The sequence below is a fragment of the Nuphar pumila genome, chromosome 16 (assembly GCF_984573655.1).
Source record: "Nuphar pumila chromosome 16, dmNupPumi1.hap1.1, whole genome shotgun sequence".
In the NCBI taxonomy this organism is placed as follows: Eukaryota; Viridiplantae; Streptophyta; class Magnoliopsida; order Nymphaeales; family Nymphaeaceae; genus Nuphar; species Nuphar pumila.
This window is the reverse complement of record NC_143264.1, coordinates 67,889,556-67,913,624: the sequence shown is the minus strand read 5'-3', so window position 1 is coordinate 67,913,624 and position 24,069 is coordinate 67,889,556. Positions and strand designations below refer to the sequence as shown.

Below are 24,069 nucleotides of genomic sequence, written 5' to 3'. Positions count from 1 at the left end.
TGCATACTGAATATATATATATATATATATATATATATATATATATATTCAGGTTTATAGAGTTTTCTTGCTCACACAAACTGAATATATATGTATATAGAGATAAATTTCAGGATGGTTGATTTCTATAAAGCTGGACATATATGTGTGTGTTTTAAACTTAACGAGTTGCATGTTCATATTCAGATTTTATTGAGTCTCATGCTCATGCATTGGAATATACCTATTCGAATCAGATTTGTCGAGTTATATATGTATTCGAAAACCTGATTGTATTTAGTTGATTTAGGTTGTCGAGTTTCACATGCATACAATTAAATATGTTTTGTTGTTTTAGATTTGTTTGCTTCACATATACATGCATCTGAAAATATTTTTCCTATTTCAGATTTGCTGAATTACATATACATGTATCTGAATATCTTTATTAGGATCTGATCTGTCGATATGCTGTATTGGATCTGATCTGTCGATATGTTGTATTAGATCTGATCTGCTGATGTATTAGATCTGATCTGCTGATAGGCTATTCTGGATCAGATCTGCCGAACAACATGCATATGTTGTTCTGGATCAAATCTGTCGAACAGTACATATATGTTGTTTTTGGTTCAGACCTGCCAAAACACATGTTTATTTATTTCGGTTCAGATCTGCCGTGACACCTGCTCATGTATGTGCATATGTTTAAGTTCAGTTTTTATCGAGTTTTGCATATATAAATATACAGACCAGCATGTATAGTTGTGTACACAGGTCTGCTCGACCCATGTATATCATTTCAATACATGGATCAGCCAGCATGTTGTCCATGAGTGTACACAGGTCTGGCCGACCCATGTACATGGATCAACCAGCAGGTTGTTTCATGTGTGCTTTTGGTCTTGCCGACCCATGTACATGTTCGTGAACGTGTACATAGATCAGCCAGCAGGGTATGGTACATGTTTTATTGTAGTTTGGCCGACTTATATACATATTTGAAAACATGTACATGGATCAGCCAGCAAGCTGATACATGGTTTCTTATGGTTTGGCCAACCCATGAACATGATTACAATCATGTACATGGATCAGATAGCATGCAGGAAATACATATTTTTCAGCATTGTCCGACCCATGTGCATGAATTTGATGATTTATATGGATCAGCCCCAGTTGTTTGGCTTGGTAAAATTTCTGCATAATTGATTTTGAGTACATGTTTAAGATTTGATACATGTATTCTTTTTGAGATGATACATAAACCTTATCGTGATTTGACTAGTTGCAATTGTGCATATCATACGCATGAATCTGAAATTTATTTGATGTTTGCATGATTGTGATCATATGCAAGTTTGGTTGATTATGCATGGAATTGATCATGAATAGTGTGTTCTGCAAGCATTGTATTCGCATGCGCATGTGCTTGGCTTAATGTGCATTCATTTTATCTGTTTCGAATGTGCATTGTAAACATGTTTGAAAACAATGTGTGTTGCATGTTCACTGAAATTTTGCAAAGATGCATAAATTCTTTTTGAGATGTGTTGGTGGTCAGATGTGAATCACTCCGGGCCGTGTAGGCCAGGAGCGTATGTTGCTCCAATTATTGTTGATGCATTGCAAAATTTATTTATGAAAATTTATTGGTTTTCCAAAGTTAATTGCGTTGTTAAATTGTGAGGGTCCGGGCTTAAAATTTTTTGGTTTTGCATGTTGATTTGCAAAAACGGTTCTTGTACAAAGAACTTGAAAAATTTATTTGAAATGGTAAAAGAAACCAAATAGTGTAATTAATCTCTTCCTTGATGTCCCTTCCACAGTGTGTGAATCCTGAATGGCGGTCTTTGGAGGACCGTGAGGATACTCAAACTCCACGTGCGATTGTACCCCTGAACCCGATATGATGGTTCACCTCTCAGCCACGGTTTTAGAGAGATTCAGCCACTTTGCCTATGGGTGGTGGTGTTGACTCAGCTGTAGTTTTGGTATACCAATAAAATGGCGTCAGTAGATGTCGATTTTCCTGATGTCCCGACATTAGATATTGATTTCTAATGTTCCGATGGATGGTGTTGATTCTTGATATCGATCGAGGAATAAGTGTGAAACTAAGTAATAAAATACAAATTGTGTATTAATTGAACTTTGGGAATTTGTGCCCGTTTTGAGTATCCCCGAGCTTAATAAAAAGTGAAAATTAAATTTGTGTGCATTTAATAGAGACATGCATGCAAAAGCAACTTTGATAAATAACTTAATAAGTTATATGTATAACTAATGAGATATTACTCATTGATCCCCAGTTTGTGGGTGTGTCCCACACCCCCAATCTTTTTGAATTTGAAAGAAGAAATAACAGTAAGATTGATAGACTGATCAGTAGGTACATCTTAGGTGTGAATAAGACATTGGAATTATTTGTTTAAGCCTTTGATGCAAAGCAAAGGCTAGAACATCATCCTCTCTCCTTTGAGATGTACTCTTGCTTCATAATATACCAATACAGATCTCTAACAGATATCAGTTAGATGGACATACTCTGTAGTTTTCTGCAGTTATTTAACATTGTATCACCAAAGCAGGAAGAAAAAATCTTAAACATAGACTGCACATTTACAATGTATTATGCTTTTCAATTACGAAGCACAACACACATTTGGTCTTTCTAGGATCTAATATAAGACAAGAATAAACTCCTCCGAAGAGATACGGACCGCTCAGAAAATATCATAGATAATCATTGGAAAATACAAGCTACAAAAATTGAACCGTTTACTATACTTCAAAAGGTTGGGACAGAAGCCAATGTAAAAAGATAATCATTTAGATAAACCAGTCATGTGAAAGACAAATACAGGCAGCTTTAATGAAGCCATAGACCACTTGCAAGGTCAAATTATGTATTAAATTACCAATACAGGTTAACTAGTGCACACCTGTAACTAGCCAAACCGTAATTCAGGGATGGCTGTGCCTGGTTGCAACCACGGTTAAATCTGCCAATTCCAGTAGTTGCATTTGCAGAACCAGGACCGTGGTTAAGGTGCATGCTGGTAGCAACTCCAGAACATAAAGAGCTCACATCAGGACTATCGTCTTGCAAAAGAAGATCATCACTGAAAAACAAAGCAGGAAAAAACCTTTAGTACGAGAGTTTCTTTTGAAATTCAGAAGATTAAGTTCCTAAATGAATAGGCAGCCATGTCAAGATTACATATATTTTTCACTTGGAATCACTTTTGGCATCATGTGTTTTTTCATCATGATCCTGTAAAACAGGGAAGACTACAATAATATGTGCTTCACATCTATAGGTAGAAAATACATTATAACAATTTAGGACATTGATCAGCATAATGCAGTGAAAGAAAATCTCCCCCTTAGGGAGTAGTTCTGTAACTGGAAACAAGGGTATCTTAGCGTTAATGAGTTACAAATCTTCTGATAAATTTTGTTTCCTTTGTTGCATATACTGTGGAACATCAGGTCAAATTACATCAGCGTAAGAGGCCATGATAATGTCCTTCGAAAGAAAAAACAAGATAAATGTATGCTAAAAATATAATGTGCTTAAATGGGAATCTGGCTATGCCACACAGATACCCATTTTGACCCCGTTCTATATCCCCTTATATACTACTCATATTGAAGACTATAAAAATGGTTGTATCCCCATATCCGCAGCCATATCCATGTGGCATAGGAATCTGGGCGGCATTTTCACAAGACTTATGGTCCATTTACCTGGCCCTTGTGAGAATTATTCTCTCAATTTGTGAGAATGATTCTCACAAGCCCTATTTTATCACATCATTGCAAACATGAGAAAATCGGGCTATAAGAGAATGAATTGAATGTTGTTCATTCTCCCATTTTGTGAGAATCAGAGTTGTGGGATCCAGCCCATGACTGTGATTCTCATGATAATCTTGCAAATGGCCAAGCAAATATGCCCTTAATGACAAAGCTATACCAACACTTGCAAAATGTTCTGTAAAACTGGGAAATAAAAAAGGCTTAATTTCCTTTCAAAAAGTAGAAGACTGACTGCTCTTTCAAGCAAGTGTAAGCACTACCAAAAACAGACACAGTTCTGGAAGACAAGTATGAAAGATACTGTACATGCAAGAAAAAAACATGATTCTGATTTCAGTCAAACAGATGATGAGGATGTGAACTGAATAACAATTAACTGTAGCTTAGTAGATGTAAACATCCACACTTTCTTAGCTTCTTGGCTAGAATGGCCCCACAATATACACACCTGTAATTGGGATCCCAGTCCCCTGGATCAGGCATTGATGAACTGCACTCAGGTTTATCACAGAAAGTCTCCATGGAAGAAGAAGCAACACCGTGCAAATGTGCAGAAGAAACTGAAGAAGTTTGATGGCTGGATGCAGAAAAAGAGCCATTCCCTGCCCTTTGATGTGGCCAGCTTGGATGACCAGAGGGTGAATGGATACTATAGGGAGAGCCCATATGCCCTCGAAGTTTTCCTTCAATCTGACTGCCGGTGACTCCATCATTGTGATGCCCCAGCCATTGCTGTGATGATGTATGCTCTTGAGGTGACATGGACATCATTCCAGGCTGCCCTAAACTTCTTCTCCTGTTGTATTGACAAACAGCAGCAGCCTTCCCCAAAGGCGATCCATGACAACCACCTCTTGCTGGAGAAGCAGGGCAAAACATACTGGGAGAGCCAGCTGATATTGGAATCTGGGAGCTTGGAGGAGTAAACTGTGAAGGACTAGCACCCAGGGACATTGACCTGAAATTTCCACAAGATGGACTAACACCTAAGCCATTTCCATGGGAAGGATGAGGTGCTCTCCACCAACCATCTGGGCTACTTCCAAGGATCGTGCCCCTTCCCTGTGCCTGGATGTTTAATCCCGATGGTCCAACACTAGAGTAATAAGAATGGAAACCGCCATCCGGATAGCCTTCAAAACTGCTTCCAAGTCCAGCACCATCATTATAGCTACCATAGCTTCCAATGCTACCATAGCTACTGGCGTAGGAAAAGGGAACCACTTGCATGTAGGAGCTGCTCTGTGTTGGCATTCCCTTGTAAATGTTTGTAACCTATTTGAACATGTAATGGGCATTCTCATCCAAACTTAACAGGTACAAAGTACAGAATGAGAAAGACTTTTTGGATTAAGACAAAACAAAATGAGAACCACAAAATCAGTGATTGTTTCTTCCCTCAGAAAAGTTCATAAGAGTCCTAGATGGGTGAATATTGACATAAGGAAAACACCACCAAACCAACCTGAGGAGAGAGGCCAGCAACATACCAATGACCTGATCCAGGATTATGGCTCATCACTGTGAGAGGCTGACAAACAGGCTGAAACAGATCAACATCAGTCATTAATGCATTAGCAAAAAATTGACTAACCCATCATCAGGCCAATAGAACCAAACATGGATCTGCTTTCTGCAAGACCTGGGGCATACTTCTAGCATTCTGCCAATATGGTTTCACCACAAGTTTAACAACGTACATGATTATAATTATAAACTCCTTTTCAAGGCATACCAGGAATATGATACCCATTTGCCTTACATGAACTAGAAAGGCATTCATATGGTTTCATTTGGGATTATGGTTCACTGTGAGAGGCTGACAAACAGGCTGAAACAGATCAACATCAGTCATTAATGCATTGGCAAAAAATTGACTAACCCATCATCAGGCCAATAGAATCAAACATGGATCTGCTTTCTGAAAGACCTGGGGCATACTTCTAACATTCTGCCAATATGGTTTCACCACAAAGTTTAATAACGTACATGATTATAATCATAAACTCCTTTTTCAAGGCATACCAGGAATATGATACCCATACATGAACTAGAAAGGCATTCATATGGTTTCATTCAGCAAGCAAAATGTACCAAACAAGTACTGCTCAGTTTGTAACTCATGAGGGAAATGTTGACTTTTAATCTTTTATTGTCAAGCCCAAACAAGCAGACTTCTATGAAGTCAACAACTTGAGCAGAAGGAGCACATTTTTATAGAAAAACAGAGATGTACTTGGCAGCACATATAGTATAACTCATAACAAGGAAAATACATACAATGAAAGGTGTTTCCGGAGGAGGCTCATATGGGTGTGTGAATGGTTCATTCGTGATAAAAGGATGAAGCATAGCCTGAAAAGGACAAAAGGGGAGGGGAATCAAACCAAGCAATCATGGCAAGAAAAGGTTTGTCAGATGATAATAATACATATTTCAAACATGCATAACATGAAGAACCTGAGATGGAGTCCATCGCTTCATTGGATCAAAATGAAGAAGACCTCCCAAGAAATCAACCAGTGCTACCCGAGTTCGATTTTCTGTGATACAAGAAATAGAACATCAGCCTAATCAAACATTTAAAACTTTTCTATTAATATCGGCGAATCACATTTAGTTTCAAATTAATATCATGTGTTCTTTACACTAAATAAAAATATGAATCTCAGAATACCTTGAGATATTTCTTCATCAGAAAGGTTCTTCCTGTGTGGATAGTTTGTGATGATATCCTCAAGCTCCACATAATTGAAATAGTGTTTCCCAATGACTGGTTTTTGTGATTCTCTCTGAAAGGTGACGTATGACATAACACAACGAATGAGGGAAGTATTCAAAGTATGGTCCTAAATTTATAATAGATGCAGAGAAAATATGCTACTCACTGCTTCATACTCATCTTCAGTTAAAAATTGATAAGCACTTTGGTTTCTTTTGCTGGATTTATCACCATCCAAGCAGTGTATGCTACCAACATGTTTGAAGAACTTACTTGCATTTTTAGCATCTCTTAACATATAATCTGGGGGCAGACCACTGCACAGTGGGAAAAGGAAAGAATAAATTAAAAGCAGCAAATATGCTTAAGTAGATACCTACAGTATAAATGCATTATGAAAAATATGGTCCAGACTAGATACATCTAACCAAACTTAAGGCTGGCATGACAAAGTTGGATATGAAGTCGAAGAGAGGATTTATGAAAATTTGGTCTGTGACACTTCACTTATGGTACATTGATTGGTGGGACACAATTCCTTTGGAAGAAAGATACCTGAATCTCCTGACTGGATGTCTCTTCTGAATTAGATTTTGAATTACTGTCCAGTTGGTAATTGTGACCAACCAATTTGCAGGGCTGGTAAGAATGGAAAATTTTATGTTGCTTCCTTTACAATGCATTTATGGATCCTGGTGTTGAAAGCTTACCTAGAAAAACATTATAGGTGGCTTGCTATCAGGTGTGTCATGTAATCAAAGAACGAGGATAACACAATATACCTCTTCTGGTTATGCCTGACCTTTCAGCAGCTATATAGATTTTCTTGGTCAGGCAGGTGGGATAATAATCTGGGTGAACACATGTATCAGAGAGCTGCCACTAGGCCTTGGGTTGGACATGCGGAGCATATGGAAAACCATATAGAGATGGTAACCGATGTCTACCTGAGAATATTCTAGCATCAAGGTGAAAGATAAAAGAATTAGATCTGATGTCATCTTTTGTTCTAATCTAAGTAGATAAGGATTGGTTCACTTCTTCATGTTTGGACTTGGGTTCGGTGATAAACTCTGCTGTGGTCTGATTTGGTAGTATATTTCTACTGGTGACTCCTTGACACCATGATTTTCATTTAATTAATAAAATGTTCTTCAGAACAAGCTTGCATAACAAACCCACAACACAAGCAAAACATTTTTTTAGTCATTTAAGAACTTGAAATGAAAATTAATTTTGCAAGTTAAATGGCTTCAGGAGAAGTATAATACAGCAATTTACACGCCTTTATGTAAAGTCACAGCAAAGAGGACTCGGGATAATAGTTAACCAATTGGTAGCAGGTTTCATTTTGTCATGTCCAACATTGTTAATATTGGATGTGTGCTTCATTATCTGCTGTTAAGCAAAGAAAATACAATCTTAATCTGGCAAAAAATACAAAAACAGAATTCCAGACTTGATATGAAGTTATGAACCATTTCTATCAGAGTATGCTTTCCATTCCATAGTCCATACCCTGTATCCTTCTTTCATCTTGTCTTTTAAATCTTATATTGAACTCTTCTCAATATAGATCCAAATATATCATCTTCCTCCAAATGTCTTCAGCTTCAAACCTATGTCGCAGGGACTCGGCAAACCGGGTACCGCACCCGCGTCGACGTGACGCGACGCGGGTGCGCGTGCGGGTGCGGCACCCGGTGCGGTCAACCCGTTGTGTCCAATTTTTTTATTTAAAAAAAACTCTTCTGGGGGCGCTGCCCCCAGAGACCCCCGCCGACCGTGCAGCGGGGCCCGCGCCGGGGGGAGCCCCCAGACCCCCCCCCCCCCCCCTTCTGCAAGGGCAAAAACTCTGAATCAGGCTCCACAACTCATCAGCTCGACCCCTCCCCTGCACAAAGAGGGCGCAAGGAGGGGGCTTGACCCCTCCCCTGCACAAATTATATATATATTTGCCCCACCCCCGCACCCATGTGACATAGCTTCAAACCGATTTAACAGAGAAACTGGAATGTTGTGGTCCTTGTGTTAGTCTCTCAATATTGATTGGCCATCAACAGATCAACGTGTTCACCATATAATTCCAAACTATCATAAATAGATTGAAAAAGATCAAGGACATATTCTGTGGAGTTATTCCATGTTAAGGGAGAATGTCCTGGCTTGAACATGGACATTCGTTCTCCTGCCCAATTGCAATGAAATACTGAATTCTTTTGCACAAACATCAATTTTTTTAAACACAAGATGCTGAAAGAGTTGTTTAATTTCACTAAGAATAAGGGACCTGAAATTACTTGGCAGGTGTAAATGTGATACACGATCAGCTTGCTATAATATAATATCCTGCAGATGAGACAAACAAGGCTTATATGATGTGGTTTATGGTCTTGGTGAAAGGCATGAAAATTTCACAACCGCTTGACATTATCCTAAGTATTGTTGAGAAATGTAACATAGTTATCATAGGAGTTGGGTAATACTCATTAAGTACTTGTATTTATAAGGGCAATTTTGCATTCTAGCTTAGAAAGTGTGTAGCAGTCAAAGTAAGAGGTCCAAATCTATCCATACTGTATTTATTGGTTTGTGAGTGGAGGACAACCCCTATTTGTTGTATGCTCTCATTCTTTTCATCAATGAAATCTCCTTTATGAGCTCTCTCTTTCTCTTCTTCTTGTGCATTCTCTTCTTGTCTTGATATGGTATCAGAGGTATGTTACTTGGACACTGACACGGGTGTCGGTATGGGTCACGGTTACAAATCATTCAACTAAGGGGTTTGGAAACACTAGATACGTGGACACGACTATAAAAGAGAAGCAATTAAGTAAATAAATAAATAACTATTTTTTTTATAAAAAAGGAAGACATCATTGATTATCTCTCCCCTTTATGTGGCACCACACAACCTAATATACATCAAAAGTTTGAAAGAAAGGGACTTAGTACTTAAATGGGGCTGAGTTGGGCTCGACTATGGTAATAGCGAGAGAATGAGTCTTTACCAACTAGATTGATTCCTTCATCTTTGAGTAGCAACCAAGAGAGAGAGAGAGACCTTGTTGTATAGTGAAGAGGCATTGCCGACTCATTTTCATGGAGTTTGGACTTAATAAAATATATGGAGCAAGACTAGGGTTTAAACAAGGTTGACACGTAGTGTCCTACATCGAACACTTTATATTTAAGGTGTCGGACACAAGACACCAAATGTCCATTTTTCTTGGACACTTCTATGTTAAAAAAATGAAGTGCCTATGAAGTTTCTAGGGGTGTCGGAGTCGGCGTCCAAGTGTCAGACACTGACATAGCCCTCCAGAAGTGCCAAGGTAACATAGTATCAGAGCCATGTCAAAATCAAAGGAGATATTGAAGGAGTGTGTTGGAGAGGAAGGAGGCTCCATTCATCGTCAACTGAAGATCCGCCTTGGAATGTGTGTTGACTTCATCAATGTACTGGACGGTTAGCAAGGTTGGTTGATTTTCCTTTAAATGAGTTGTGGACTTGATAGTTTGCAATTTTAAGAGTTTATTGAATAAAAAATCTAGTCATTTGGAGAAATATTGGATTTCTTGTGGAATTTCTAATATTTTTGTGTTGTGTGTTTTCTTGGTCAGATTTAACAACTTTGTTGATTATGATCAGATTCTTAGTTCTTAATGGTGGAAAATACTTATGTTTGGGTCATATTTGAATGGAGAATCTGCAGATAGCATTTTTGGGTTGTGTTTTGGTGTTGTTAATGTGATCTATTGAGGTTTTTTTAGTTCCATCAGGCAGTAACCATATTTCTCAGCATTAAGGACATCGAGCTAACTTATTTGCTCTAATATTGTGAAGTTACCTGAGTTATCTTGAAGTAACCTGGAATATCAACCTCTTGTGGTGAATTGTGTTAGGCTGTTTGGTCGGTCTTTGATATTGTCAGTTCAGCCTTTGATAAGACTACTGGTAGTGACCATGTTCTTTATATCAAGTGGGTTGTTTAGCTGAGATTGCTCTGGATATACAGCATATTGTTGTTGTCTTGATGTAGTTGTTTTCCTGTGCAGCTGATTGGAAAGTGAAGTTAGAGGTTGTTGGTTGATTTGAAGGTGCAATTCGGTCTTGAATCATAATTGGGGTTGGTGAATTATGGGGAGGAAAGACAGCCTTCAGACTATTCACATTAAGTAGGACGGGACCAATTATTCATATTGGTTGGAGTATGTAAGAACTATCACCAAAGGTTTTGGGTATGGCGGATACCTCGATGGTACTAAGCAGAAGCCAAAAAGTGATTGTGAAAATTATGATACAGCCTTTAAAGAGTGGGATAAAGATAATGCAAATGTCAAGGCATGGTTGCTGGGCTCAGTTGAGCAAAATATTGCCCTCAAGATAGTTAAATTTGAGGAAGCAAGAGAGGCTTAGAATTATTTGAGATAGTTTTATGAACAGTCCGATTGGGCATGCAGCATGCTGCTATCAGTTGGTTCAAGATTTCAAGGCTTGAAGGCAGGAAGGTGAATCCATTCAGGTATTCTTCACAAAAGTTTTAGCAACTATGGGATGATCTTGCTCTTGCGCTTCCTGATACGAAATGTGTCAAATGTAAGGAGTGTGGAGAGTGCAAAAAGCTTGAGACTGAAGTCAAGGACCAACAGTAGATTATAGATTTATTGACAGCACTATGCACTGAGTTTGACAGCATGTGCAATGAGATTCTTCATAAGTATTCGCTTTCTATCCCAGTGCAAACATTGGCTAAATTGACAGCAGAGGAGACCAAAAATAGATCTCTTGGCATTTAATCTAGTGAGGAGACTGCACTAACTGTGTCTAGACGACAACAAGGAAGTAGAGAAGGACACAGAAGTGGTGCTTTAAGAGAGATATGAGTTTAGTCAGATATCATTGTTGCAAGAAGCTTGGGCATATAAAGAATACGTGCTTAGTTGTCAAGAAGAAGAAGGCAGGGGATTTTGTAGCATCATCGAGTGAAGAGGCCATGAAGCCTAAGGATGTGCAAACAGCCAGTAGAGCTCAATCACCTCCTCCTTTTGTGGGTAGCTCTTCAGAGCACCTTTCTGATCGGTAGGCTCAGGCTTTAAAGCCCATTCAGCAGCAGATACAACAGCTCTTAACTCAGTCAGCCATTGCATTCCAACAATCTGCTCCATCTTCTTCTGATACTGCTATGCAGGTATCTTTGATAGTTCGGCTGAGTGGCTAATAGATTCAGGGGCGTCATGCCACATAACTGCTCATGAATCTATTTTAACCAATTGTCATCTTTGCAGTGGTATTATTCTCACTACAGATGGTCCCTCCAGGCCCATTTCTAAGGTTGGGTCTATTACTCTGAATTATCTTAGGGTAAAATAAATATTTCTCAAGTCTAACACTGTAAACCAAACACAATTGTAATGTTATCTTTCCTCCTATTGACTGTGTTGTGTAGGATCAACAATCAGGAAAGAAGATTGGGATTGGTCATATAAGAAGAGATCTGTATTACCTGGATTGGTTGTATATGAGTTCGTAAAAGATATCTGGAGTCAATCTAGGAGCAATAGCTTTCAATGAGTTTGTGTTGTAGCATCAATGGCTTGGTCATATTTCTAGTTCTAGACTTCAATATCTAGTGTCTTCAAATAGCTTTAGAGAGTCCAAAATGTCAATGTCTGGTCATGTAAAAGAGTGTGAAAGTCGTGTGATGATTGAAACTTAATTTTCTACTAAGATTAAAATTCTCTGCTCAAATTTCGGGGGGAGAGTATATTAGCCATATGCTTCAAAATTTCTTGCAGGAGAAAGGGATTTTCCATAATAAAAGGACCCATTCATTCTAGGGAGAGAACGACAGTGAGATTTTTTGTTTATGCAATCTGCAGGATAAAAATTCTTAGTGAACATGGGATATATGGACACAGTTCTGAAAAGTAAGAAATCTCCAAACGCAGGTTATTACACTATATGTAAACAGAGAATAAATGTCAACATTTAGAGGTGTAGATGAAAAATCCATATTTATAGTGGAAAATCCACCAATGGACAAACATTAGTCCAAAAATTATTGACAACAGCAACAACAACAATAATAACAGCAAAGGCTTTTATCTTAGATGAATATATATACTCGGTAACGTTAATGGATCACTTACCCAAGTGTTTCTCTCATCCGACGAATAAGATCAAATTCAGATGCACCTGGAAATAAAGGTACCCCTAGGAATAGTTCAGCTACTATACAACCAATAGACCACATGTCAATGGCAGTAGTATATCTGGAAATTAGTCAAGTAGAACAAGAAAAAAACAATTAACATTTACATGTAAAATTCAGTTGGTTCAAAAGAAGAACATTGTGATACTGCTACAATGAAAAATAGATATTATCTGGCACAGATTCTTTCAACATAATACATCTTCATAGATGGCTCATTCATGAAAACATACTGACTCAGCATCCAAGTCCATGTTTAATAGCAAACGAATGATTTAATAAAAGAATAGGAAGAGATAATATGTCAAATTGCCAACTAAGAGGAGACGGCAAGAAGCTTATGTTATCTAACCAGAACCTGGATTCAAAAATTATATATACGAAGATGCTGTAAAACTCAATGTAAAGGATACGGGTAGCCAAGAAGAACCTCTGGAGATCTATAATAACGACTCTGCAACATAAAATGAAAAGATGTCATGGGAAATTTAAGACAGGCGCTATCAACCAAAAAATATCATGGAGGAAAAATGTACTGGCCTGAATGTAAGAATAGACTGTTCGTTTCTCCGTGCAGGCAGATCCAAAATCAATTATCTTGATTTCTGCTGATTGGACACTGCACAATTGAAGATGCAATCAATAAGTTCATAATTATAGATTGAAGCCTCAACAACAAGATATCCAGTTAACTGAGTAGCTTACCTTGGACAAAGAAGAATATTTTCTGGTTTCAAATCACAGTGTATGATACTAGCATGTTTCATGAGAATCAATGCATCCAACATCTAAGAAAAAGAAAACAAGATTAGGTCACAAGGAGGTTATTCACCAGCATATTGGTATAGACAATAGAATGAAGTCATCTAAAGTCTACAAATATTTTCCCAACACCTGGTACTGTTAATGTTGCTGTTGATGATTTTTCCCTTGGTGTGTATGAATTCTTGACTCAGGGCCAGTTTATGGATGTTTGATATTCAAGAGAATCAAGACGTTCTCCATGATATCCATTGCAGATCTCATGCACTATTAATTGTTTATTCTGGTTCCATTAGGGTTTGCAGAATCCCTTTCTAAGGGCTTGTTTAGATGACAGGGGCAAAACCTGGTTTGCCAAAAAACAATCTTTTAGGCTGCTTGGATGACCAAAAACCTGGTTTTCAGGTCGGTGGATGGCTGGGAAATGGAAAAGGAAAAACTGACCAGCCACCATTTTCTGGTCAGCCAATAGCCGGACTGGTATCGCCTGGTGAAGGCAGTACCGATCTGGTCATTCTCTGGCCAGTGGCTGGCCAGTTTTTACACTTTATAAAAAGAAAAATGCATGTTTATGGCCATTTCCAGCTGGCCACCAGCAATAAAGGGCTGGACTGAAGTCAGGTGGAGAGGAAGCTCCCACGTAAGAGGGAGCTGAGAGAGGTTATTGGGGGTTGGAGAAACCCTCCCCCTGATAAACCAGGCTTTTGCAAAAACCTGGTTTTTGGCCCAAAACCCAGTTTTAAACCGGGTTTTGGGCATCAGCCAAATGGTACCAAACACTTGTGCTTGTCCTCTCTTTGTGGTTGAAGTTTCTCATATCATTCTTCACTCTAAATTTTCCCATTCTTCACTCTAAATTTTCCTTTCTTTATTTTCATTTCTTCTGTACAATTTTAATATAGAAGACCCTTGCAATTCTCAGTAATTTATGCTCTTCACAATTTTAGGCATAGATGATATGATATAGAATATACATATGCATGAATGTATAAATGTATTCATATCTGTATGTAAAAAAAAGATGCATGTATGCATTATTACATATATGTGTGCTTATTGAGCAAGTATCCCACTAGCATTCAGTGTTGCAGTCAACACCCAACATAAAAGCTACCAAGAAATGATGGGAAGCACACCATCAGCTTAAATAGCAACGTAAATGCAGATCATATTTTTGCATTTCAGGACAGAAGACAAGACATTGTGAAGTCACCTGTTTAGAAAACACACGGATAAGGTTCGTAGACATCCCTTTGAATTGGTTCAACTTGATGAGTTCATACCTGTACAGTAAAAAACAGCATACTTAGTGTACAACAGAGGAATGAAGAGCAACATAGATGGCTAGCCAAGAGAAATGAGTATCTTACAAGTTGACCCCAAGCATTTCAAATGAAATGCAAAGATGATTTTGGTACAAGAAATGATCAAGCATGCGGACGATGTGATGTTTATCATCAGGATCAAACTTCTGATTCAGCTGCATCGCAAAGTATCAAGTTCAGCTCATAATGTAAGGACTGAAAACTTATTTTAGAAAAATAACCCAGGGTGCAAGGAAGAGGATGCTCATACTGTAGCCAGAATTGAGACTTCAACAAGTGCTTGATGATAGTATGCAGGTTGATTCTTGATTATCTTGACCGCAACAAAGCTATTAGTTTCTAAGTGCCAGCATTTCACAACTTGTCCGAAAGTCCCCTGGCCTAGCATATCTTTGACCACATATCTAATGCATAGCAGCACAACCGCAAGAAATCAATTACTTTACTATGAAGTACCAGGAAATAATGTACATTTTCATAATGTTTAACTAGAACAAAATATTATGTCAACTATTTAGTGAAGTTCCAATATGATCCTTTTTTCCTTCTTTATCATTGAGGTAGCCAAACCAGAGCTTCAATAGATCATAAAAAGGTTCAGTTAATTAAAAAAAAAGGAAAAAAACAACAGATAAAAGGCACCAAGTTAAAAACTATTACTTAACTTTGTAATGTGCATGCTAAGATTAGAAAGAAGATTACAAATCACAAATGTAACGGTCCACACCTTTGTCTGCTTCTGGGATTGACCAGCACCAAATTCACAGTCAAAATAAGATCTGAATTCTCATTGTCAAACCCATCATCAAGGACAGGTTCAGATGGATTTGTAAGGAACCGCTTCAGATAAACAGATTCACAGTACTTGAATTCGGAGTTACATATTTGATATGTCTCAACTATGTCCTTTGTCAGCCTCACTACCAGCTACACATGGCATACCAAAAACAACAATTAATTAAAGAACAATTAGCTAATTTTCTTATGAACAAGACACCCTGCTAATGAAGAAAAAGGATTAGATAACACAAAAACCTTTAGGCCCTTTACTAGAATACAAAACATTCACATATAGAAATTGATGCAGCTTTTTTCATACCATCATGTTTTTTACAGTCTTGGTTGATAAATTTTTGGAATATTCACAGCAAATGAAAGCTGTGCTTAAAAGATTGTGTGGTGACTAGGAAATCTTAAAATTCCAAATTTAACAGGACTAACACAACTTTATCTATAGACAGGATTTTGAGGATAAGAATAAGACAAAGGAAGAATCCTACATGTCATTGAGCAATCTCATCTCCCCCTCTCATGCCCTCTTCATTAAACAGTTCCTTTCCACTATTGAGTCATAAGCCTTTCAACTACTTGGCAATAAACCAAGTTAAATTTCATGGTAACAATAAACAAGAAGTGATTGTCCACGAAGTTAGTGAGACTATGAAACAGAATGCTTATGAGCAACCCATGGTCACCAGAACCACCTATATATCTCACTCCCCTGGAGGAAGCTTTCAATGCATACATACCAAGTGATGGAAAGCACCAATATGATATTGACACTTGACAGATACACCTCCTTGACATTGGAAATGTCATGTGCGTGTCATATCAAGTCATATGAAACAATAAGGCATCATACTGTTGGCATATCATATAACTACCAAAAACAAAATTTGCTAAAACCCAATGTTCAAAGACAAGTTCAGTTTCCCCACCTTTTGCATACTTGTTCAGAACACCAAAGAGCAGTCTTGTCCTTAAAATCAAGCACTTGTTGGCATCGTTTCTCAAACTTGAAACTAGCCTTTTCGAACAGATTGGATCTCCATTCCATAAGGATCGGGCCATGATTGGGAACAATTCAGAGACCAATCCACACTGTAAAGTCCTGGTGAGAAGATAGGAACTACTATGAGACAAAGACTGTCAAGTTTTCTCATGCAAGGGTTTTTTTTATTGTTCGACTAGAAGAAAGTGTTCCCACCCATCGACAATCGAACAATTAACACTTGTTTACAAACTCGAGGAATAGTCTTGAGCAGCTACCAAGTTTCACTGGCTAGTTACAATATTCCTCTCTGAGCAGACTGTTGAAGTCCCTAGAAGGCACCAAGAACACAAAAATCACATCCTTACTGGAGAGAAGTCCTTTAAAACTCTTTTTTAAGCCTCAAACCAGACGATACACAATCAAAAGAAGTTCTCTCCCTCAAGGCAATTTTCAAAAATCACAAAGAAGTCCCCTTTCGAAACACAAGCAACATCCCAATAACTCTTTCATAGAGTAAGATGCCCTTGATTTACCATGGGATGATAGGTTCGTAAAGGCAATATTCCGTTAAATCCCATTAATTATGGCGCTCTCCATTTGTATGACTCTAGTTTCTACAATAAAAAAATATCAAAGTTTTGGGATTTCATGTAATTACCTAGGCAGAGTTGACACTTTACAATTGAGAGCCTGCAAGTTCCAAGTTTTGGTTTTCATGGCTGAGGTCATAGACCCTTAGTTGTCAAAAGCACAAGTCGGAGCCTATGTAGAAGACCCCTTAAAGGACTAGTTGGGGCCTAAGCAAAACTAGTCAAACCAGACGGGACCAAAAAATCGAAACATCAAGAAAAGCAGAAATATTACAATAAATAGTTAAATTTATTAACAAACATATGATTGCAACTATGAATAAAGTATAAGTGTGTAATTCAGTGTAACATATCGTAAAATTCATAAAATTGCATAACATCGAACATAAAACATATATATTGTACAATGTATCCACAAAAACAGATAAAAACTACATATGTATATAAGATACAAAGCACATATATATAACTGAAAAAACAGATTATATATATATATATATATATATATATATATATATATATATATATATATTCATGTATCTGTGAAAAACATAGACATACATGTGAAGAATAGAAATAAAACAAAAGTAAGAAAAAGAATGCAAAAAGAAAAAAGAGGAGAAAAGGAAGAAAAAGAGGAGGAAGAAAAAAAGAGAGAGTGGATGGGTGAGACGAGGAAGAAGAAGAAAAGGAGAAGAAAAACGAAAAAAATAAGAAGGAAAAAAGAAAAGGGAAAAAAAGAAAGAAAAAGAACAAAAGAAAAGGGGGAAAAGGAAGAAGAAGGTTCAGGGGTGGGAGGAGGAGGAAAAAGAAAAAAGATAAGATAAGAAAGAGAAAAAAAAGGAACAAAAAGGGAACAAAAACTAAACACACCATGGCCTCTAGATTGGGAAAGAGGCCCTTCAACTCGACACCATATGTGAAACTTCCTAAATCCCATAGGAAAGATACAATTTAGAAAGGCTACTTACAAATTTAGGAAGGTCGTAATTTGTGCATTCCTTCAAGGTCTTCATTAGGAATCACTTATACTTGAGAGGAAATTTTTTCATAAATAACCTCTATAGACTTGGATAGAAATCATGACAAAACTATGTAGCATGAAGCAGACTAAAGGGCCGCAGCACCCACGTCAATGTGGTGCAATGTGGGTGCAAGTGCACCCTCCAACACAGCAGGACATGGCTTTTGTTGTGTGCAGTGCAATCAAACGACTTTACTGTCTAAAAATGTACTCAACCAATCTTGACAAAGTCCATTTTCGACCACTTTATATATATATATATATATATATGTTAACTGGAAACATGTGAACTGGAGTGTGAACTAGGCATTTTCGACACTTTTTTTTTTTGCAAATTCAACCCTGCAGATGCATTCAGCATGGCCCATTTGCTAGGAATCTACTGTTGGATCATGTATTTTCGAGCAAAAAATGTGATTTTAGGATGCTTGAATATTTACGAAAATTCTGAGTCATTGATTCAAATCTTAAAAAATCCTTCTTATGCATCGTAATCAGATGATCCAAGAGTCTGTTTATATAAAATCAAGCATCTAGATCACATCCGTATGGTGAAATTTAAGGAAAAGAAAAACCATGAAAATCTCGATTCATACTCCACTTCACATATTTTCAGTTAACATATTCTAGTGGGCCTATATATATATATAAGGGGCACAGGGGATTGAGGGCACTCAATTTTGCACCCCCACCACCCCCTTTCCTTCCATTGTGAGCCTACGCCCCGTGACACCTCACCTCCTCCAGCATCGACCTCTTTTTAGCCCCCAGTGAAGCAGCAAGGTGTTCTCTCTCTCTTCCCCTTGTTCTCCCCTCTCCCTCCCCTCCCTTTCCTAACACGTGGCTGAGGGTAACTCTTGCCTGGCTTAGGTGTTATGCTTTTACATGTAAACCTGGGTCCACTTGGATCCACACCTGACTCCCAGACCTAATGCAACCAGATTTGTATCTGGTTGTTTCTTCTTCCCTTTTTTTTAATAGTGAGACTCAAACCATGTTGTGCCAGGTCTGGATTTGATTGCTTTTATTTTTTCTTTTTCACAATACTAAGACCCAGATCATGTTGTTCCAGGTCAAGGTCAATCATATTAGACCCATACCTGGTGCAGCATGGTCTGGCTGAGTGTGCTGCATTTTTTATATAAATTGTCAACAGACCTTGGTCTGCTTGGACCCAGAACATGATTGTTAGAGTGCAAGTGAATGTTTTTTGGTTCATGAGTAAATTTGTTTTAGAATTTTAGACTTCATGTATATATATATATATATATCACTTCAAAGTGACCGAACCCTTGTTTGTAGCCAAACAAAAAATTGCAAGTTTTTTAAATATTAAAATTTAAATGATTGTCCACCTGTTTCATTTATTGGTTACCTCTTCTTACTATTTATTAACATCATTCTTGAGTGCCTCCTACCGTACCTTCTTAAATGTGCAGCCCTAACCCCTTCCCTCCCGACCTTCTCTTTCTCTTCCTTCTCAACAGCATCTTCTTCTTTTTCTTTACCATTTTTTGTGTTGTCTCTTCCCAAGGCTTTCTTTCATGAATCCCTACCCATGTATATATTTCTTTCTTCCTTTCTCAATGTACCATCATTAATTGCATTCAGTACTTTTTCCCATTTACACTACCTCTCTCTCTCTCTCTCTCTCTCTCTCTCTCCATGCAAACATCCCCTTTTGACCCTCCCCCCCTCTCTCTCCATCAACAATGCACACTTCCCTAATTTTTTTATTTAAACTTTCCAATGCAAACTGCCTGGATACTAAAACTCTAGAGGCTTCCTAAGTACTTTTAGATAATATATATTCATGTTTTCTTGAAGAACCATGCAATATACAAGAGAAAAAAGGAAGTCTGCTGATTGGATAAGCTTTTATTATTATTTTTTTTCATAATGGTTTCTGTTGTGTTGATTCTGAGTGCTACTTCTTTTTTATTCAATGAGCTGGTCTTTTTTGGTGTTTGTGGCTTTGAGCATCATTCACTAGCCTAATTCTAAGTTAAATCCATCAGTTACAGTTATAGACCAGCATTATACTATTATTTTCTTTTCCTAAGTACTTTTAGACAATATATATTCATGCTTTCTTGAAGAGCCATGCAATATACAAGAGAAAAAAGGAAGCCTGCTGGTTGGATAAGCTTTTATTATTATTATTTTTCATAATGGTTTCTGTTGTGTTGATTCTGAGTGCTACTTCTTTTTTATTCAATGAGCTGGTCTTTTTTGGTGTTTGTGGCTTTGAGCATCATTCACTAGCCTAATTCTAAGTTAAATCCATCAGCTACAGCTATAGACCAACATTATACTATTATTTTCTTTTGAATCTTGCTACTATTATTGTGTTTGAGTTAGCATTAACATTTTTTTTTAATTCTTATATTTTTGCCTTGCTCTTTTATTATGTATAGTTATTATTTAGACGGTATGATCTAACAATTGATTGTCTTTTTTAGGTATATTATCTCATGAATTTGCATGGGTGTTGTACTAGTATGTAATATATAGCCTAGACGCAACCCCACCCATGTTTTCGAAATTGTCATGTTGCACCTGTACCCACATCACATGATTAGATCATACAAAAAAGTAGAGCAATAAACCTGATGAGAACACCTAAGAAGATCTCTCTCAAAAAAAGAGAACACCTAAGAAGATAAGCTATGAACTAAATGACCTAGTGTAAGACATTGAAGAATTTGAAAAGCGAAGCAATTATGTAGAAGACCTATTCCCAAAACGTGCAAGAATTTTAATAGTTAAGACTTGGAAGGAATATATCCAACAAAGGAGCTCATGGAAACTTCAGCCTACCCAAGAAATATTAACTAGCAAGATTCACTTAATATGAGTAAAACAAGATATTCCGAATCCTTCTACACCAATTATGATCTGCAAATTCCTTTAAAATATATTTCAAATAAAGTAATATGATACACAAATTGAAAAATAAATATCAGTGATTCAGTGTGTAACCAAAACACCCTTTTCCAATTTAATATAGGGTGCAGCCAAGTCTTCGGGTTCATTTTGAATCATATGACAGAGAGATATAGATAGAAATTACAAATCAGTATGAGATTCAAGTGATGTGAGAAGGATGGATTGGCTTCCCTGTCATTGGTTAGAAACTCCCTACTCAATTCATCATGTTTCCAACAATATTTTGTGCTAGACCAATAAAATGCATACAGCACAAGGAGATGGGAGAATCCAATCAGTTTCTCTCAGTAGGATCAATGAGAGGCTGAGAAATGGATAGATTGGCATCCTCCAGCCCTCTCAATTTTTCACCCACTCCCCTTTCTTTCAGCATTCATCAGGATGGAAAACAAGCAGAGCACAATACCCTAATCTTTATTCAATTCCCTCGTGTTCACATGGATCTGATTATCTGAAGGCACCCTCAGATAATCATGCAAGATGTCAAAATTTTAAAATTACTTTGCAACTTCGTCAGAGAAGATTTTGTTACATAGAAATATCTAAATTCATGTAGTAGGACCCATACATAGAAAGAGTGATCATTCCTCTGATTTAGCTTCTCTCCTGTCTTGCAACTATCAAGTTTTTCAAGGAAGTTGCTTGAACAGGACATGATTTCATATGGCATAACTGTTCATAATGTATCTAATATCTCATGTAAGGACAAAGCATACTAGTGTCCACAATTCCTTCATCAAGAGGAAATGTTGAACTCTCCATGAGAACTAAACTTGTCTAGAGAAGCAAAGACCGAGTTAAGTGCAAGTGTTTGATTCACGGTATAGAACATAAGCTAATCCTTTTTTCCTAAGCGTTGGAATAGAAGAAAGGTCTCTATAAAGAATGTTTAGTGCATCTTTTGCACATCTATAACATTCTCATCCAAATGTCAAAAGATTGACTGCTAACTTGTAGCTAGGGCAAGCATAATATGAACCTCCGTAGAGTAGAAGAGTTGCAACAAGTTCTCTTTCTCTGTGTCCGTTATTTGGCAAGTATACTTCAATTCTACATGCTTGCACAAAGACATAGGGGAAGACTAATGCATACTCTCAACAAAACAACCCTATGCTAAAAATCAGAACCATCACAACCTAAGAGAATGACCAAGGTGATTAATTTTCTCCTGGATTCGAGAACTCCCAAAATCAAGAGCTAAAAACATCAGCATTCACAAATAGGGATGTCAGCTGGCATCTAGTTGCCCTTTGTGAGCTAGAGCATGTGATATTCTCATGCACTCATGGACTATGAGTTGTTCAGGCTCCTGTGGGAACCAAACTTTACCAAGAACACGAGCTTCACCGTAGATTATTTATCCGACGCACAGCAACTACAGACCAATTGCAATAAATATTATGGGAGCCTCTTTTAGTGTAGATTCAAGCCATTGAGTTTCCCAGCTCAGAATATAAAGTTTGCACCATATACACACAGCAGATTGCAATGCCGTCCTCGGAAAAGCTCTTCCAAGCATTCGATATATAGAGACCAAACCTGTGAGGTCAATGGACAAAAGGAAACGATTGCATGCTTTAGGGATTTCGAATTAAGGAAACGATAAATATGTGTCTGGATGCCAGCCAACTATAAAAGAAACAGGAGCAGGCAATTATTCTGCCAACTAGTCATGGGTAGCGAACCTTTTAGGATCAAGAACTGCGTGAATTAACCCTAATTCCAATTGAGGTCGCGCCCGATCGCCTAAAGTTAATTGCAAAAGGAATTGGCGTAAAGAAAGCACAAAAGACAAGGAATAAGTGAATACCGGTCTGTTCACGATCACCCTAAGGCGACCGGATTTCTGAGGGGTTCTGATCTGCGGGAGACCAGTGTAAGGCTTGAACCGTGCTTTGCAAGGATTCCAGGGCGGCAGAAGCTGCGATGACGATGAAGCGGGAGGGCGCCCCTCGGCCTGCTGGAGGCTCGGGTCGTCCTCAGAGCTCGTGCTCGGCTCATCCATGACGTCTCCCCTCCCGAGTTCAAGCTAAGGAGAAGAAGATGAGCGTTCCGAGGGACTTCATCGGTTCAGCAAGGCGATCCTTTGATCAATTCCTGAATTCGGAAATTCCCCGGACGATTCCAATCCCATCTATCTGCCTTCTTCAGGCGCCCTTGGGACGGGGCGAGGCGATCCTCATTGCCGCCTCGCAAGCGAGGAAAAGCGAGCGAATTGGGCTTGATTTTAAGATAATCTGGCGCGGAAGAGTCGGTAACCGCGGAGGAGGGACGTCGGAGGGTGGCGGAGATCGCCGGAGATTGGTGATGGGAGCGGGAAGGGGAGAATTCTTTCCTCTCCACTTCCGCCTCTTTCCTTTCCTCCTCTTTCTACTAATTTTGGTGACTCCGGCTGCCGTCTGTCTGCCCACGCCTTTTATACCACCCCGCATGCCTTCTAACCATGGTTAACGCCGACCGCACCCTGGGTCAGTGGTCACCGGTCAGTGGACCCACCCTGGTGCCGTCTCGTACATGCGTCACCGACTCGTATCGTCAGACTCGGATGGACCCCAGGAGAATCCACCTCACTCACTCGCGAGTTCATTAGTATAAAGGAAAATCTCGGAATAAATTTAAAATAGTTGTTTTTTTTTTAAATATCGGTACATTTAAATTTAAAAAGATATAAAAAAATGTAAATATCACATTAATAACATACTATTATATAAAAAAATGGCTGACGTTTGTGACTATGCGTGTAGAACAGCCCCATCAGATATGGATCTATGTCGGTCCGGTCGTTTTGGGATCTTTAACCCAAATAGGATCCGATTCATGTATCTAACTGCATCTACCAGGGGTTTACCAAATGTGCCTAAATGGATTCGGATTACTCAGATACCCTAAAGATGGTGCTTCCTT

General features: G+C 38.2%; 1 protein-coding gene across 2 annotated transcripts in view; it reads right to left on the bottom strand.

The window, feature by feature from the left end:
- LOC149813418 (dual specificity protein kinase YAK1 homolog) overlaps window positions 1-23,556 on the bottom strand; it is a 32,042-nt gene extending 8,486 nt beyond the window's left edge. The window contains exons 1-16 of one of the 2 annotated variants that reach the window (XM_089992044.1): window positions 22,976-23,556; window positions 15,556-15,755; window positions 15,079-15,232; window positions 14,874-14,983; window positions 14,717-14,786; window positions 13,447-13,529; window positions 13,282-13,360; window positions 13,155-13,195; window positions 12,680-12,802; window positions 6,693-6,843; window positions 6,482-6,596; window positions 6,265-6,347; window positions 6,085-6,159; window positions 5,270-5,347; window positions 4,253-5,079; window positions 2,925-3,104 (exon numbers count right to left, since the gene is read on the bottom strand). In XM_089992044.1, coding sequence (XP_089848170.1) covers window positions 2,925-3,104; window positions 4,253-5,079; window positions 5,270-5,347; window positions 6,085-6,159; window positions 6,265-6,347; window positions 6,482-6,596; window positions 6,693-6,843; window positions 12,680-12,802; window positions 13,155-13,195; window positions 13,282-13,360; window positions 13,447-13,529; window positions 14,717-14,786; window positions 14,874-14,983; window positions 15,079-15,232; window positions 15,556-15,755; window positions 22,976-23,170 — 2,564 coding nt within the window. In that variant the 5' untranslated portion in view covers window positions 23,171-23,556. Of the gene's footprint in view, window positions 1-2,924; window positions 3,105-4,252; window positions 5,080-5,269; window positions 5,348-6,084; window positions 6,160-6,264; window positions 6,348-6,481; window positions 6,597-6,692; window positions 6,844-12,679; window positions 12,803-13,154; window positions 13,196-13,281; window positions 13,361-13,446; window positions 13,530-14,716; window positions 14,787-14,873; window positions 14,984-15,078; window positions 15,233-15,555; window positions 15,756-16,546; window positions 16,676-22,975 lie in introns of those variants that run through there. The other variant, XM_089992045.1, reaches the window with a different exon arrangement.
- Between the last annotated feature and the right edge of the window lie 513 nt (window positions 23,557-24,069).